The sequence below is a fragment of the Esox lucius genome, chromosome 11, assembly GCF_011004845.1.
Source record: "Esox lucius isolate fEsoLuc1 chromosome 11, fEsoLuc1.pri, whole genome shotgun sequence".
Lineage (NCBI taxonomy): Eukaryota > Metazoa > Chordata > Actinopteri > Esociformes > Esocidae > Esox > Esox lucius.
Genome location: NC_047579.1, coordinates 19,013,884 through 19,029,013, shown reverse-complemented (window position 1 = coordinate 19,029,013; position 15,130 = coordinate 19,013,884). Strand labels below are relative to the sequence as shown.

Here is a 15,130-nt window from a genome sequence, read left to right as displayed (position 1 = left end):
CAAATACTGCATGTCTCCAGAATTGCACCAATACATTGTTAAGACGGGGATGGAAATCAAATCTTGACAAATCCCAAAAACGTCTAAACCATTCCAAATCCCCTCTCCATGACAGTTGGCTTCAGCTAACATCTCACAAATAGTCTTGAATTAAAACTGACCCTTTCCGTTTTTCAATAAATGTAAATGTAACAATTTGTATAGATATAGATACTTTATAGACATAGATACATCCTCAAAATATACATTCAAAGAAATTCACAGAATGTTCCTCTCACCCCCATGTTTTTTAAATTCTGACTTGAACTTATGACATTTAAAATTTTATTAATTTAGCAGACATTCTTATCCAGAGCCCACAATGACACGTTGTATCTTAAAATTATAACACAGTGCCCTCAGAATGTGACAACCAATCCCTGTAACAATCCCTGTGACAACCAACACCTGTGACAACCAATCCCTGTAACAATCCCTGTGATAACCAACACCTGTGACAACCAATCCCTGTAACAATCCCTGTGACAACCAACACCTGTGACAACCAATCCCTGTAACAATCCCTGTGATAACCAACACCTGTGACAACCAATCCCTGTAACAATCCCTGTGATAACCAACACCTGTGACAACCAATCCCTGTAACAATCCCTGTGACAACCAACACCTGTGACAACCAATCCCTGTAACAATCCCTGTGACAACCAACACCTGTGACAACCAATCCCTGTAACAATCCCTGTGACAACCAACACCTGTGACAACCAATCCCTGTAACAATCCCTGTGATAACCAACACCTGTGACAACCAATCCCTGTAACAATCCCTGTGATAACCAACACCTGTGACAACCAATCCCTGTAACAATCCCTGTGATAACCAACACCTGTGACAACCAATCCCTGTAACAATCCCTGTGACAACCAACACCTGTGACAACCAATCCCTGTCATCCATTCTTTGATGAACAACTACATACTTGTCAAGTTACTTTGTGGGCTGTATTTATACCCTTACTCAAGTAATTTGAAGGAAGTAATTAACTTTTTACTCTGTTACATTTGACCAAATAACTTCAGTTACATTAATTATGCTCTGCCTTTGGAACAATTTCATACCACTTACATTTCTCCACATTTTATTGTGTTATCATTTATTAATTATTAAATATATTTTTGCCCAGTCAGTCCACACATAAACCCCATATTGACAAAGCAAAAAAAATAAATTGAATTTATTTTTTAAATGAAAAGCTGAAATATCTAATTTACATACAGACGGGTGACATTTCATTAGGAAAAACCTGAATAAATGAGTGGAGGAACATAGAGAACACAGATGCTTCCATACAATTCAGCAAATTATGAACAAGATTTTGGAAAGATGGAAAACATCTAAGTGAATTTGAAAGAGGGTTCATTACTGGGCCTCTTCCAGGATGACACTGCCCCCATCCACAGGGCACAAGGGGTCACGTAATAGTTCAATGAGCAGGAAAACTATCACATGCGTCACAGTGACCAGATCTCAACCCAATTCAACACCAATGGGAGATTTTGGAGCGATGTCCACTAAGAGTACTCTCCACTACTACCATCAAACCACAAAATTAGGGAGTATCTTTAGGAGGAATAGTGTTTCATCCATCCAGTAGAGTTCCAGTGCCAAGATGCAGTGTAGCTGCTCTGGCATCTCAATTTAACTGATTGGACATGATTTAGAAAGGTAACTCTCAAGACAGAGATATAATTGAGGCCTAGATCTGGGAAAGGTTATAAAAAAAAATCTAAAGCATTAAAAGGATAACAGTTGTCTCAGTCTTTGAAATGGAATACAGTGAGGGAAAAAAGAATTTGATCCCCTGCTGATTCTTTACGTTTGCCCACTGACAAAGAAATTATCAGTCTATACTTTTAATGGTAGGTTTATTTGAACAGTGAGAGACAGAATAACGACAAAAAAATCCAGAAAAATACATCTAAAAAATGTTAACTAATTATTTGCATTTTAGTGAGTGAAATAAGAATTCGACCCATCTGCAAAACATGACTTAGTACTTGGTGGCAAAACCCTTGTTGGCAATCACAGAGGTCAGACGTTTCGTGTAGTTGGCCACCAGGTTTGCACACATCTCAGGAGGGATTATGTCCCACTCCTCTTTGCAGATCTTCACCAAATCATTAAGGTTTACAGGCTTACATTTGGCAACTCGAACATTCACCTCCCTCCACATATTTTCTATGGGATTAAGGTCTGGAGACTGGCTAGGCCACTCCAGGACCTTAATGTGCTTCTTCTTGAGCCACTCCTTAGTTGCCATGGCCGTGTGTTTTGGGTCATTGTTATCCTGGAATACCCATCCACGACCCATTGTCAATGCCCTGGCTGAGGGAAGGAGGTTCTCACCAAAGATTTGACGGTACATGGCCCCGTCCATCGTCCCTTTGATGCGATGAAGTTGTTCAACAGTTGTCCAAAGCATAATGTTTCCACCTCCATGTTTGACGGTGGGGATGGTGTTCTTGGGGTCATAGGCAACATTCCTCCTCCTACAAACACGGAAAGTTGAGTTGATGGCAAAGAGCTCGATTTTGGTCTCATCTGACCACAAGCTTACACCCAGTTCTCCTCTGAATCATTCAGATGTTCATTGGCACACGTCAGACGGGCCTGTACTGTGCTTTCTTGAGCAGGGGAACCTTGTGGGTGCTGCAGGATTTCAGTCCTTCACGGCTTAGAGTGTTACCAATAGTTTTTTTGGTGACTATGGTCCCAGCTGCATTTAGATCATTGACAAGATCCTCCTGTGTAGTTCTGGGCTGATTCCTCACCGTTTTCATGATCATTGCAATTCCACAAGGAGAGATCATGCATGGAGCCCCAGACCGAGGGAGATTAACAGTTCTTTTGTGTTTCTTCCATTTGCGAATAATCGCACCAACTGTTGTCACCTTCTCACCAAGCCTATTCCAGCCTTGTGTAGGTCTACAATCTTGTCCCAGACATCCTTGGACAGCTCTTTGGTCTTGGCCATGGTGGAGAGTTTGGAATCTGATTGATTGATTGCTTCTGTGGACTGGTGTCTTTTATACAGGTAACAAACTGAGATTAGGAGCACTCCTTTGAAGAGTGTGTTACCTGTATAAAACGTTCATGGGAGACAGAAATCTTTCTGATTGAGAGGGGATCAAATATGTATTTCAGTCATTAAAATGCAAATCAATTTATAACATTTTTGACATGTTTTTCTAGATTTTTGTTGTTGTTTTTCTGTCTCTCACAATTCAAATAAACCTACCATTCAAATTATATACTGATCATTTCTTTGTCAGTGAGCAAACATACAAAAGCAGCAGAGGATCAAATACTGTTTTCCCTCACTGTAAGTTTGGAACCACCAATATACTTCCTAGAGCTGGCCGTGACCAACCGCTATGACAACCAACTCCTGTGACCACCAACCACTGTGACAACCAACCACTGTGAGAAATAGCTTTTGTGACAACCAACCCTTTTTACAACTAGCTCCTGTGGCAATCAACCACTGTGACAACCAGCTCATGTAACAATCAACCACTGTGACAACCAGCTCATGTAACAATCAACCACTGTGACAACCAGCTCATGTAACAATCAACCACTGTGACAACCAGCTCATGTAACAATCAACCACTGTGACAACCAGCTCATGTAACAATCAACCACTGTGACAACCAGCTCATGTAATAATCAACCACTGTGACAACCAGTTCATGTAACAATCAACCACTGTGGCAACCAGCTCATGTAACAATCAACCACTGTGACAACCAGCTCATGTAACAATCAACCACTGTGGCAACCAGCTCATGTAACAACCAAGCACTGTGACAACCAGCTCCTGTGACCACCAGCCACTAAGACAACAAACCACTGTGACAACTAACATCTATGACAACCAACTACTGAACTAACAAACAAATGTGACAAACAACTACTACGACACGTAGCTTCTGTGAAAACAAATCCCTGTGATGACCCTAGCCTCCTTTACACTATAATCAGATAATGATGAATTCTGTGACTTTGTGTTTGAAAATTCCCCTAGGTACAGTTCAAGTCTCAACTTCCTCGGGCATAATCCTAACCTAAACCATTTCAAACCAACCCAAGCCCGGCAGCCAAATGCCACCCTCCACTCCCCCACCCGCCCATCCGGAGTTGCCTCTCACCTCCACAGTTCATGAGCTTCCTGACGTTGGTGGTGGTCATGATATTGTGTGTTCTAAGGTAATCGGCCAGCTGGCCCCCGATGGGCACGACAATGGTCATCACCAGATGTGGCAAGGCCGACACCATCCCCACCTGACAGGAAAGGCAAAAGGAAAGACAGGAAGTAAGAGAGAGAGGTTCTTTCTCCTCACAAAAATAAACCATTCTAACTGTAGTGGGCTACATGGAATTGCTTGCTGGCTGAACTGAACCCGTTGGCCGGCAGTTGTTTTTCTTAAGGCTATGAGATATAGGGGTTGGTTTCGAATATAAAACAGTCTCACCTTGCTGATCTCGAAGCCAAACACTTCCTCAAAGTAGGCTGGCTGGCTGATGAGAAGCAGGTAGAAAGTCCAGCTCCTGCAGAAGTTGGCCACAATGATGGCGTACACTGGCATGGATGTGAAAAATGCTCTCCATGGGGTTTTGAATTTCTGCAACAGGGAGAAATGCGAGATGGATGTGCTAAAAATCCGCACACAGCAAAAATAGTGGCAGGTGACATTTTAGAGGGTTATGGAAAATATCCAAATGGAAAGTATATATTTGACTTTTACAGTCCCCACGAAGATATTTCCAACATCAGGTTTAGGTTAATAGTCAAATTTACAGGGCAGATGTTAGGAGTTAGGGTTAAGGGTTAGGCAAAATAAGTTTTCGATTGGGATAATCCCCATACAGAGAGAGATTCAAATGTTTGCACACGTGTTTCTGTGTGCGCAAGAAACAAGGAGAAATCAAATCAGCTGAGTGTGTGATTATGATGGTTGACAGGCAGTGATGCTAATCTGGAAAAAACTGGTTTGCAACTTTTATTCTTACCTGTAGAGGATTGGCAAAGCCTGCTGACTCTCCGATTGCTTCCTCAATGTACTTCCTCTCCTCAGGAGTGATGGTGGGGTGGGCTGCCGGGCTCTCATAGGACACCAAGATCCAGAACAGATACCATGCTATCCCGAAACTACCTGGGAGAGGGCGGGAGAGAGAGGTCAATACATCAAATGGACACATTTCATGAACCCCTTATTACACCACATTCTACTGTCTTGCTGCTGATGCTCGTCTGTGGGAAACGAGCAGCTTGATATAAGTTACGACCAAGCACAGGTAAGCTTCCTTGGGTTACATTTCAGCCTAACTGCCATGCATTGCAATGAGACAGTGGAATTGAGCCTAATAGTGACTTTTATATTGAGACTGAGAATTGAGCCTAATAGTGACTTTTATATTGAGACTGAGAATTGAGCCTAATAGTGACTTACACTGTATATTGAGACTGAGAATTGAGCCTAATAGTGACTTACACTGTATATTGAGACTGAGAATTGAGCCTAATAGTGACTTACACTGTATATTGAGACTGAGAATTGAGCCTAATAGTGACTTACACTGTATATTGAGACTGAGAATTGAGCCTAATAGTGACTTACACTGTATATTGAGACTGAGAATTGAGCCTAATAGTGACTTACACTGTATATTGAGACTGAGAATTGAGCCTAATAGTGACATATATTGAGACTGAGAATTGAGCCTAATAGTGACTTATATATTGAGACTGAGAATTGCCATGGAGTTGAACAGTGACTGACTGATGTTTTACTAACCATAGACGTAGAAGACGGAAGGCCACCCAATGTACTGAACCAACACTCCAGCCAGAGGCATGGCCACCACGGCCCCAGCATAGGAACCTGTGACAGAAAGAGAAAAACCCTGAATATTGGTATGCTGTTGTTGTTGTTTATATTGTTGTTTCATATATACAAGTACATGAGCGCAAAGTTAACAAATGCAATTGTTTTGAGAGTCATTTTGCATTGGTCAGTTTATATTTTGATATGGAGTTGTGTGACCTACGTAGCTGTCCTAAAAAAATATGGGAAATTATTTGATATGAAAATGAAAGTGCCTTTAGTGTTGTTGTGCGTAAAAAAGCAGATTTCCATAACAAAGTATTGTATAATTATTTACTGCTTTGCTTGTATCCAAGACATGGGGAACATTATTATTTTTTTATTTCGTTTTAATTGTTTGGAAAACCTTTTTCTACCCTCAGTGTCCATTTTCCCACAGCATCATTCTTACTCTTACCATTGTAGATCAGCATATGGGTGTTTATATTGAACACATTTTTATCATTTTTTTATCATTTTTTTAGCTCCAACAGGTAATCTTTAAGTCATTTATTAATAAGTGCACCTGATGAGGGTGATTTTCCCCTGACTATTCAGCTTAGTTTTTGAGCCTTACATACAAATGCCACTGACGATTCCGGAAAGAGTTGGCTATATATAAGTCTCTCTGTATCTCAGCTGGAAATCTCCCCTTTTGATTGATGTACACCATACATTTCGGCCACAAACGGTTGGATATTTAAAGACATCTCAGTGAGCTGTCTCGGTAGGGCACCCCACCTAAAGTCAGACAGTTCAGACAGCAACACCTCAACCCCCGCAATAACAATGGGTAGAAGTAAAACGTCAGCCAGCTCATAAGGGATTCATAGACTGGGGAAAGTGGGGAGGGACACAGGTTTCCTGGTTATTATTTTGTTATTTGTTATTCCTTACTAATCTTATTCTATGTTTTCGTGTTTTTTCTTTCTTTGGTTTTTGTAAATGATAAAAATTACCTCCTTGCATTTATGTTTGTAAATTGTTCTGTGCTACGACAATGTATGTTTCATAAAAAACATTTGAAATTAAATGTTTGATAGCTCATGTAACATTCGATTAGAGAATGCAAGATTAGCTAAAAGCTAACTGACTTGCATAGCCAGCAAGAGTGGGAGAAACCATCCGTTGCTCATGTGAAAACGCATCATGGGAAAACGCATAGCTTTTAAGGGCTTATTGATGACAAAATCTTTCTGTTTGATCCCACATACAGGATAGTGTTTTTAAAGGGTTATCCTAGCTAACACCCCAGCTCATCGACAGAATGCATGTGTGGTAAAGTTTGGTTTAAAAGCACATCTGAGCCACTCTCTTGATAGTTATTTTGACTAAATGACAAATGACTAACTCTGTGATGATGAAATGGGTGGTTAAAGAGGTTAAGGAGAGTTAAAGGATGTTGTAATCTTTGTTTTAGTGTCTTACCGCAGAATGCTGTTGTGGCCAGTCGACTTCTCTCGAGAGGCGGAGCCCATTTTGCCCAGATCCCATGGCAGGCTGGATAAGATACGCCCTACAGGGACACACAATTGAGATACATTTCTAACACAATATCCTAAACCATGCATTCTCACAGTCACACACTCAGGCAGAGCACAGGCACTAGCACACGCACGCACACTCGCACGCATACACACACACACACACACACACACACACAGAGACATAGTACCTCGACGAGACCTTGGCATATCCTGACTAGTATGACACAGCTGTAGTGTGTACGGGCGGCAGATGGAATCAGCATATTGAGCGTAGATGTGGCCACTATAGCAAATCCAAACACTCTGAAATATAAAAAGACAGAAACAGTCAGAGGAACACACAACAAGTCTCCATTATCGACATTAACCAGGAGAGACCTGGATTCACAGTTAGAGTTCATTCAGGCAGTGATCTTTGCTTACTATAAAGATCCAGAGGATTTTTTAAATCATTGTCCTGATTCTCAATTCACTTCCTGTGTTGACTAATTTGAAAATGGAATTGATCCTGAAAGAAACATTATTAGACATGACTACCATCAATATGGTTCCCTGTTGTGTTATTGGTGAGATTTTCTCAAGCTTTGTCACAACATAAGATGTCTTAAAGAGAATTTGGAAAGCACTCATACCCCTCCACTTTCTGCACATTTTGTTGTTATTATAAAATGAAATTGTTTTTCCCCCTCATCAATCTACACACAATACCCCATAATAGCCAATTGTTTTGTAAAGTATTCAGACCTCCTCTTTCACTCTATTGTTGAAGCACCTTTAGCAGCGATTACGGCCTTCAATGTTCTTGGGTATGGCGCTACAAGGTAAGCACACCGGTATTTGACAAGTTTCTCCTGTTCTCCTTTGCAGATCCTCTAAAACTATATCAGTTTGATGGGGAATGTAACTGCACATTTATTTTCAGATCTTTCCAGAGCTGTTCCACGGGGTTCAAGTACAGGATCAGGCTGTGCCACTCAAGGACCTTCACAGACTTGTTCTGAAGCACCCCCTGTGTTGTCTTCGCTGTGTGCTTAGGGTTATTGTTGTGTTGGAAGGTCAACCCTCACTCTATTCTTAGGTCCCAAGTAGGTTTTCATCAAAGAACTAAACTTTGCTCCGTTCAACTTTCCCTGATTAGTCTCCTAGGCCCTGACGTTGAAAAACATCCCCAGAGCGTCATGCTGCCACCACCATGCTTCATAATAGGGAGGATATTGGTCAGGTGATGAGTGGCGCTTGGATTCCTCCAGACGTGACACATGGCATTCAGGTTTTATCAGACCAGAGAATCTTGTTTCCCATGGTCCAAGAATCCTTTCGATGCCTGCTGACAAACTCAAATTGGGCTGTCGTGACTTTTACTGAAGAATGGCTTCTGTCTTTGTAAAAGCACTTTGTGACAACGGCTGATGTAAAAAGGGCTTTATAATACATTTGATTGATTGATTGATTGACTGATTGTCAGGCCACTCTAACATAAAGGCCTGATTGGTAAAGAGCTGCAGAAATGTTTGTCCTTTTGGAAGTTTCTCACACGCAGGAACTCTGAAACTCTGTCAGAGTGACCATCAGGTTTTTGGTCTTCTCCCTGATCGCTCAGCTCTAGAAAGTGTGTTGATGGTACCTTCAATTTTGCAGATATTTTTTGTTACCTAATTCCTTCGATCCCATGGCTTTGTTTTTGCTCTGACAACAGTGGCACCTTAAATTGACAGGTGTGCCTTTCTAAATCATGTCCAATCACGGGTGGAGTCCAATCATCTCAAAGATGATCAATGGAAGCAGGATGCATGGGAGCTCCATTTTGAGTGTCACAGCAAAGGGTCTGAATACTTATGTAAACGTAATGCTTCTGTTTTTTATTTTGTAATAAATTATGAGTCATTATGGGGTATATTGTGTAGATTAATGAGGAAACAAACCAATTAACTCCATTTCAGAACTCAAAAATGAATTCAGGACTGTTTTCATGCAGGACCCATCCGCAGCTGTAGTTTAGAAGCCAAGTCATACTTTCCTGTTCATGAGTTTGTTCATAGGTTTACTCAGCAATAACACAACAATCTTCTTACAGGTAATGTTCGGAAAGAAGTGTTAAATATTATATTATAAACATAATTTAGTGTTAAATATTCTATAACATTAGCAAAATAATGACTAATAGTACAAATGTACCATCTGACAACACAGGGGAACGTTATTAGGATAAAATAAGGAACGCGTCCAATCACTAACACAGCACTAGTAATCTAAAGTGTGTCAAAACCTACTTGTTTGCTTTATATCGTTGACATATGAAACCTCCGGGAATCTGTGTGACGATGTATCCCCAGAAGAAGGAGCCGTGGATCATCCCAACTGTCTCTGGATCCCAGCTGAACTGTGCTGCCTAAGGGAAGGGGGAGAGGAGAGGAGAGGAGCCACAGAGCCTGGTTGACATCACCGGCCGAGTGGCACGGGGCTACTGTTCCATTTGACAAAGGTAATGCCAGTTTAGGCCTTCCTTTAGTGTTTTCTAGGAGCACTCACCACGAGGATCTCCTTGTTGCCCTTCCAGACAGTGTGGTCGTTGACCATGCTGACGATGGCCACGCCCAGGTTGCAGCGGATGCCGAAGGAGATGCAGAAGCCTAACCCTGACAGGATGGCGATGATGTAACGGCGCGGCATCCCGAAGCACGTACAGTCCACAACAGGCATCTCCTTCTCCTCCACGACCTCCGGGCGGCCCTCGGCCGACAGCTCGATGGTCTCGCCATTGGGCTGACGTTTTTCTAGGATTCTGGTGAAGAGCAGAGAGAGAGAGATGAGGGTTGTGGTCCTACGGCCCGGTTTGCCCAGAGCTTGGCACTTGCATTGCAAGGATTTAATTTTTTTAAATTCCTTGGTAAAAAGTGGCTGCTAAATGACGTTATGCTGTTATTCTGATTTAATCTCACTTACGAGATTGGAGGGGACGAGGCACCACCAACGCCAAGGTCGTGGGTTCAATTCCCAACGGAAACACATAGACAGTCAGTGACCATCTGGTTCTTGGTCCTGACCAAGGCCCTTGGCCTCGACTGCTCAGCTCTAGGAAGCGTTTGGGTGGCTCCGAGCGTCTTCCATTTAAGTATGATGGAGCTTGCGAGTGTCATAGCAAAGGGTCTGAATACTCGCATAAATGTAAAATTTCTGTTTTTCATTTTTTAATAAATGGTTTGTCATTATAGGGTCTTGTGTGAGGATTTTAAAGGATGTTTTAAGCCCATATACATGTATTTATTGTACCAACAAGAATTGTTTTCCTCAGGACCAGAGGGTAGCATGTCCAAGTCCTGGGTGGGCCCTCCATACATGTAATCTATACAGCAGTTAGTGTCAACTACTCTTCCTGGGGTCATGAGATGGCGTACAAATGGTTTTACAGATGAAGCATTTCATACATAGTGACACTCACTCACCCACATATGCACAGACATATGTTAAGGTCATCTCTGAATCATCAGTTCTCCCTGTGATGGAGCAGCTGTCATTGCTCCCTAGGTGGTGAGTACCCGCTATAGCAGAGTCCCTAAGTGTCCAGTCCATAGCAACTCCTTGTACCTGCTGCTTCCCTGGCACTGCCCACTGTCGCACACACACGGACACATACACTAACTGCCTGTCGAACCAACATGGTCATCATTAAGGCAGTCGTGCAGACACATGATTCACACATGATTCACACATGATTCACACATGATTCACACATGATTCACACATGATTCACACATGATTCACAAGGTTCACATTGTACCAGGTATATCTAGGATGCCAAAGACAAGGAAGATCAGAGTGTGCAAAGAGACGGTGAGGGATGGACACGTAATCTAAAGTTAATAACGATGGGACAGACGTATATAAACCAAAATAAAATAAGGAATTAGACAGAGAAGAGAAGTACAGACAGGAACATGGAGAAAGGAGGAGACAGAGGAGAACAGAGTAAAACGGAGGAGAGGAAAGAGGCAGAGGAGAGGGGAGCGGAGAGGGGAGCAGAGAGACAAGGAACAGAGGAAAGAGACCAATCAAAAAGAGGAGAGGAGAGAGGAGAGGGGAGCAGAGAGACATGTTTTAGTAATCTTAATTTCCCAGAAGTAAAATTATCTTGCAAAGGTTTGTTACCGTTAGTGTGACCCAGCAGTCCAGCAAGGAAATCAAGAGCCCAATTTTGCTGGTTCTCACTTTGCAAAAGGCTATTTTTGGTTTAGAGTTATGGGTAGAGTTGGGAGTTGAGGTTAGGCGTTAGGGGTTATGTTGAGGAGTAAGAGTTAGACTCTGGGGTTTGGCCGGTTAGGTTAGGGGTAAAGTTGGGGTTACCTTTGTCTTTAGGGAAAATATATATATAATTTTTATAGGTAAATGTCTGTTTTGGCTCACAATTATAGTAATTTGTGTGTTTGTGCATGCATGCATGGATGGCTGTGTTTTTTCGTGCCTGCATGTTAATGTGAGTAAGAGAGGCTTCCTGGATGTTTTCAGGAGTGTGTGTGTGTGTGTGTGTGTGTGTACACCACCGGGTCACACAGGAGCTCACAGGTTGTCTAGTTTCCATTGGCTGATCCAGTTACTCATTGAGGTGGAGAATTGTGTTGAGAGAAACAGACGGAATCACTGTTAGGAGTCTTTGGGTTCCAAAGAGGTGATTCATTGTGAATCCATCTGGTCTGAATAAAATAGAATGTGTAAATAATAAGAGCCCTCTTTTGTTTGAATAAAGGAATTCAGAGATTCCTTGCGATGATTCCTAACTTCCTCTTCTCTTACATAACTTCTCTCACTCTCTCGCAAATATGAATGCACATAATGCATGCACGCACATCAACAACTTCAGAGACTGATTAATTATTAATGGATTTTTGGGGGAAATTAATTATTGAGTTATCCTCATAATTTTCTTTTCCATATTTCAATCTATCCATCTCTCTATCTTTTTAATAAATAAGTTATTTGTTAGCACGATACAGTAGCTTTCCCGTTCACCAAAGCAAACATGTTGAAGCAACAATATTATTATAATATATATTATCTAAAAAAAAATATCTAAGCATTCTATTTCAATTCCATACGTTAATAAAGAAAAGAACAACATGTTTTAGTTGCTAATTCAGTGTTTCGAGAAGGGTGCCTATTTGTATTAATTAATGTATTAATTCTAGCACTGTACAGTCGGCAGTGTGCAGAGACACTATTCTATGAGCAAGGCCTGCCTGTGGCAGCCTCTCTTGTTAGCCAGGACATACTGATGCTGTTCATAGTCAAGGTTTCTCCTCATTTGGGGTCAGTCACAGTGTTCAGGTATTCTACCATTGCATTACCTCTATTTAGGGCAAGATAGCGATCTAATTCCCTTTGTTTTCTTAGTACTTCCCCTAGCAAGAGAATCATGAAAAGTGACCATCACCTCTGTTCTACATTAAAATTGACAAAAAATGTCTGATGTACTTCACGACCACATGCAGCATGTTTCTATAGTGACCTGGTGTACAGTATGTGGACAGATAAAGATATTTGTTAGGAACCTACAAGGGATTAAATGTTGTCCTCTAACTCTTCCTTTCTCCCTCCATCTCTTTCTTCCTCCATCTCTTTCTCCCTCCATCTCTTTCTCTCGGTCTCTATCTCTCTGTGTCTGCTCTTCCGGTGTACTCCCCCTCCCCCGTACTCGCTCTCTCCATCTCTCGTGCCCTGTTCGAGTGATCCCAATCTCTACTCCCGCTCGCTCTTAATCTGCCACTACATTCAGATTAGGATTACAAAAATATATTTACTTCCGGAAATGAATATGGAGGGATAAACGACTTCACCACATAACGCCCTTTCACGCTACGCTAGACTAGAGGGTCATCCTTTAGCTTTCATCCTTCTACCCATCATCCTCTCATCTTCCCTCTCATCCATTTCTCAGAGAAGGCTTCCTTTATTCTACACAACTAAACTTAGCTGTATGCTATGTTGTTTAGCATACTTAAATTCCTACACACAGTGGTGATTTTTTTTATTCTCATTGAAGGTAGTACTGCTTTACTACACTATAATTAGTGATCATAAATTATGTTCTATTTATTTCTCAAAACGAGGGATCAATTTTGACTGTTGTAACGGCTGTCATTTAGCACCATTCTGTTGCACATTTTGATGGAGGTATCTGAGAATGAGATGACGGTTCTCTGAACCCTTAGGCGAGCCGGTTTCTCTCCCCTTTGGTATATTAGCATGTCTGATCATGTCTGAGCAGTGGAATCCATCCAATACCTCTCTCCCATGAACAAAAATCAAAATGGAGGGAATGAAACGGTGACTAAATACCTGAGAGCTAACCACTTCATCACAGCTTCGTGGTGGGGATGTTACAGGAGAGACCTCAATTACCATCAGCCAATGTAACAGAACAGATGCCAACCGGCCCTGGCACATATGCTACCTGCTAACGAGGCTTGCCCACAGCGTTAATTAACATTAATTACATTTATCTTCACTCCAATGGCTGCTCTTTCCCCCATGGTGTGGTCTGATCCAGGGCTTCCACAACACTGTTGGACTGTCCACAACTACACTATTGTATCTGCTTACAATGCTGTGCACCTCTTCATCCCAGGAACTCTATAAAGGTGGACAAAATCTTTCATTTTCATTCTTGAAATGACCTTGATACGTTTACACAGTACAGTAATACTCTTTTGCACTGTTACTGGGTGCGAGCTAGTCATGGATCTGGTATGAGAGAGCAAACACTATTGTCATCACCGTCATCATTGCCATCATTATCACCATCAGCATCACCACCATCATCACCGTCCCCATCATTCCCACCACCATCATCACCGTCCCCATCATTCCCACCACCATCATCACAACCACCATCAGCATCACCCCCGTCCCCATCATTCCCACCACCATCATTCCCACCACCATCATCACCACCACCATCATCACCACCATCATCACCACCACCATCATCACCATCATCATCACCACCACCATCATCACCACCATCATCACCACCATCATCACCACCACCATCATCACCATCATCATCACCACCACCATCATCACCACCACCATCATCACCACCGTCCCTTTCATCATCATCATCACTGCCACCATCATCACCACCACCATTATCACCACCATCATCACGTCACCATCATCATCACTATCACCGTCTCCATTCTTTATCCTTTTGTGAAGCTCAAATAGCTGTGTTTCCAAGTCAAATGATTCATATCTTGCTAGGATAGTCAGGACTTGATGTGATTTGTCTAAGTTGGCAGCTAACAGTTAGAAAATGAGAGGGGAGGCAGGAGTCACAAGGCCCTAGGCATTATATTAATGATGGCAAGAAAAACTCAGCAGATATTTTCACACTTCGGCTTTGCATTTCTCTGCTAGTTCATTGCACTTCAGACACATTATTCCTCCTGTATCTGAAGATGAAGAGACCTAATTAATGGTCACTGCTCTCTCTTTAACATTAATTTTGTTAAAGTTAGGTTAAATTTAAAGGTTCTCTAACACGAAATGATTGACAGAGGTTTCTTGGGATGTCACTGTATAGCCCAACAATGGCGTCGGTTTGTATTGTATATTGGGGGTCAGGGTCAACGGATCCCAGGATTCACCTGCCTGTAATATTGGGGGGTCATGACCCCCTGTCCTCCCCTAATTCTACACTCCTGCAGCCCTGTGATATG

The 15,130-nt window shown here is 42.0% G+C and overlaps 1 protein-coding gene across 1 annotated transcript in view; it reads right to left on the bottom strand.

The window, feature by feature from the left end:
• slc17a7a (solute carrier family 17 member 7a) overlaps nucleotides 1-15,130 on the bottom strand; it is a 31,107-nt gene that overhangs the window by 6,244 nt on the left and 9,733 nt on the right. The window contains exons 2-9 of the mRNA XM_010902183.4: nucleotides 9,945-10,197; nucleotides 9,686-9,804; nucleotides 7,604-7,718; nucleotides 7,357-7,444; nucleotides 5,860-5,946; nucleotides 5,075-5,217; nucleotides 4,537-4,686; nucleotides 4,213-4,345 (exon numbers count right to left, since the gene is read on the bottom strand). Of these exons, the coding sequence (XP_010900485.1) occupies nucleotides 4,213-4,345; nucleotides 4,537-4,686; nucleotides 5,075-5,217; nucleotides 5,860-5,946; nucleotides 7,357-7,444; nucleotides 7,604-7,718; nucleotides 9,686-9,804; nucleotides 9,945-10,197 (1,088 nt within the window). The remainder of the gene's footprint in view (nucleotides 1-4,212; nucleotides 4,346-4,536; nucleotides 4,687-5,074; nucleotides 5,218-5,859; nucleotides 5,947-7,356; nucleotides 7,445-7,603; nucleotides 7,719-9,685; nucleotides 9,805-9,944; nucleotides 10,198-15,130) is intronic.